Consider the following 2,485-nt stretch of genomic DNA (forward strand, 5'->3'; position numbering starts at 1 on the left):
TATAGATTGCTCTATCGAAGATTCAAAGCTAAGGAGAGAAGAAGAAGGTGCTGGCTCGAAGGGAGCACACTCCATCTATATACTGTAGTGGTAGATCCTCAGTTTCAGGTCCTTCAGATGTCCCTAGGACATCTGAATCCTTGTGTGTTTCCAACGAAACGTCACACTTAGAATATTCGGTTCTCAGCTCCGGCCCGCTGTGTGTTTTGAAGCTATTGAACGAGATTCTAGACCATATGCGAACAAACTTCGCGCAATACACTTAATGGTTTATGATATCTCCCTTGTCGACACATGCGCGTTCAAAACACCACGCTCGAAGTCGACACTAGGGGAGTATACCTCGGGTTCGAGCTGCTCTGGCTCGGAGAATGCAATGATTTTGTCTTCTTTTCACTTGTCCCTCGGTCAGCTACGCGCCATCGTTGGTCGATTCTGACATGGCCCCAATCGCACATATTCTACGCAAGAAATATGATTGGAAGAGAGTATATTCCAAGAGCGCCAAGGGCTTGGAGTGCGGGGGAACCACTAGCAGGTGGTCGAGACCTGTGGAATTCGTGTCACTATTTAAAACGAGCAGACCCTTCGGTTTCCCCACGCGATGTAATCCAATATTGTGAAAGGCATTCCTATGATCCCCTAACCACAAGACGTTGCATACAATCGTCAGCCTTGAATGTTATGGCCCTGAGAGTCGAGAAAAATAATGTTGTCGATGTCCACCACGATGAGACGAAGGCGGAGCTTGGCCAGTCGACTTCTCCCATTCCGCGCAGGCGAGTCGAGTACGATTCAATCACCGAAAAGAAGTTGATTCGTAGAGTCGATTTGAGACTGCTCCCGATTCTGGGGGCGCTCTATTCTATCGCTTTGATCGACAGAGTCAATATCTCTGCTGCTCGAGTTGCCGGTATGGATGTGGATCTCGGTCTCAACATTGGCAGTCGGTACACGATTGCCTTGGTCGTCTTCTTCCCGCCATACGTCTTTCTGGAGCTGCCATCGAATATTGCTCTGAGGAAAGTGGGGAGCGCGAATTGGCTCTCGTTTATTGCGTTCTCATGGGGTAGGTAACGCACAGTTTCTGCATCAACGATTCGTTCTTTTTGAATAGTCCACGAGCATTTGCCGACTGTATAATAGGAACCGTTATGCTCGGGCAGGGCTTTGTGAAATCTTATGGTGCACTTGCTGCTTGTCGAGCTGTGTTGGGTGCATTTGAAGCTGGCTTCTTCCCCGGATGTGTCTACCTGATCACGTGTTGGTACGTCCGATATGAAGTGCAAAGGAGGTAAGTGAACGAGGTAAATGTTGCACCAATCATTGCTCACATACCTTTCAGACTTGCGGCCTTCTATTTGATCTCTGCGCTTGTGGGAGGATTTTCGGCGATTTTGGCGTACGGCCTGATGCAAATGGAAGGATTGAGCGGAATCAGAGGATGGCAGTGGATTTTTGTACACTCTGATCCTCTCCATTCTACGGTTTCCCTCGTTCTGATTCGATACAGATCATCGAGGGTATTCTGACTCAAGTCGTCGCTATCCTGGCGTGGTTCATCATAGTCGACTTCCCGGATAAGGCGGCTAAGAAGGGCTTCCTTAGCCAGACCGATGCCGATTTTGTCGAGCAGCGTATTGAGGATGACCGGCGTGACGCCATTCCCGATGCTTTGACGTGGGCGAAGTTCTTCTACCATCTTAAGGACTGGAAGCTTTGGTGCTTCTCCTTGATGTTCATGTCGACCGCCATGCCTGCCTACGCGCTCGCATACTTCGGACCACTGATCATTCTCAGCATGGGACACTCTCCGGCCATCACCCAGCTTTTGTCTGCTCCTCCAGTTGTCTTTGCAGTTGCGAGCGCCCTCTCCGTCTCTTGGCTATCCGACAAGTACAAGAAGCGGGCACCCGCAATCGCTTTTCAATGTTTTCTCGGCATCACAGGCCTCATGATCACGGCTTACCACAAAAGCAACGGAGTGCGGTACTTTGGACTCTTCCTTGGCCAGGCAGGCTGCCAGGGCAATGTCCCTTCCGTCCTGGCCTATCAATCCAACAATATCCGCATGCAATCCAAACGTGCGGTCGGCAGTGCCTTGCAGATTGGATTTGGTGCCATTGGTGGCATCATCGCCTCCACTGTCTTCCGCCAAGCGGATGCACCAAAATATGTCCCAGGGCTGTGGGTAACGACTGGGCTCCAAATTTTCATCCTGATGCTTTTGTCCTTCACAACCGTATACTTCTATATAATGAACAAGAAGGTGGACGATGGGACGATTAAGCATCCGATTGAAGGAGACGCCGAGTTCAAGTATACACTCTGAACAGCCACCGTTTGGTTCCTTTATGACTTGCTCACTTGTGCAAACTCTGTATTCCTGGGATATTTTCTATCTCGATATTTTCTATCTCGATATTTTCTATCTCGATATTTTCTATCTCGATATTTTCTATCTCGATATTTTCTATCTCGATAT

At 48.9% G+C, this 2,485-nt stretch overlaps 1 protein-coding gene across 1 annotated transcript; it reads left to right on the forward strand.

Moving 5' to 3' along the window:
* Nucleotides 1–684: 684 nt before the first annotated feature.
* A1O9_12744 (uncharacterized protein) lies at nucleotides 685–2,332 on the forward strand (the record flags this gene model as incomplete). The annotated part of the gene is made up of 4 exons (XM_013398377.1): nucleotides 685–1,069; nucleotides 1,147–1,294; nucleotides 1,346–1,460; nucleotides 1,514–2,332. 4 exons carry the CDS (start codon nucleotides 685–687, stop codon nucleotides 2,330–2,332), a joined length of 1,467 nt encoding a protein of 488 aa, XP_013253831.1.
* Nucleotides 2,333–2,485: the final 153 nt, after the last annotated feature.

This window comes from Exophiala aquamarina (genome assembly GCF_000709125.1).
Source record: "Exophiala aquamarina CBS 119918 chromosome Unknown aczIA-supercont1.26, whole genome shotgun sequence".
NCBI lineage: Eukaryota > Fungi > Ascomycota > Eurotiomycetes > Chaetothyriales > Herpotrichiellaceae > Exophiala > Exophiala aquamarina.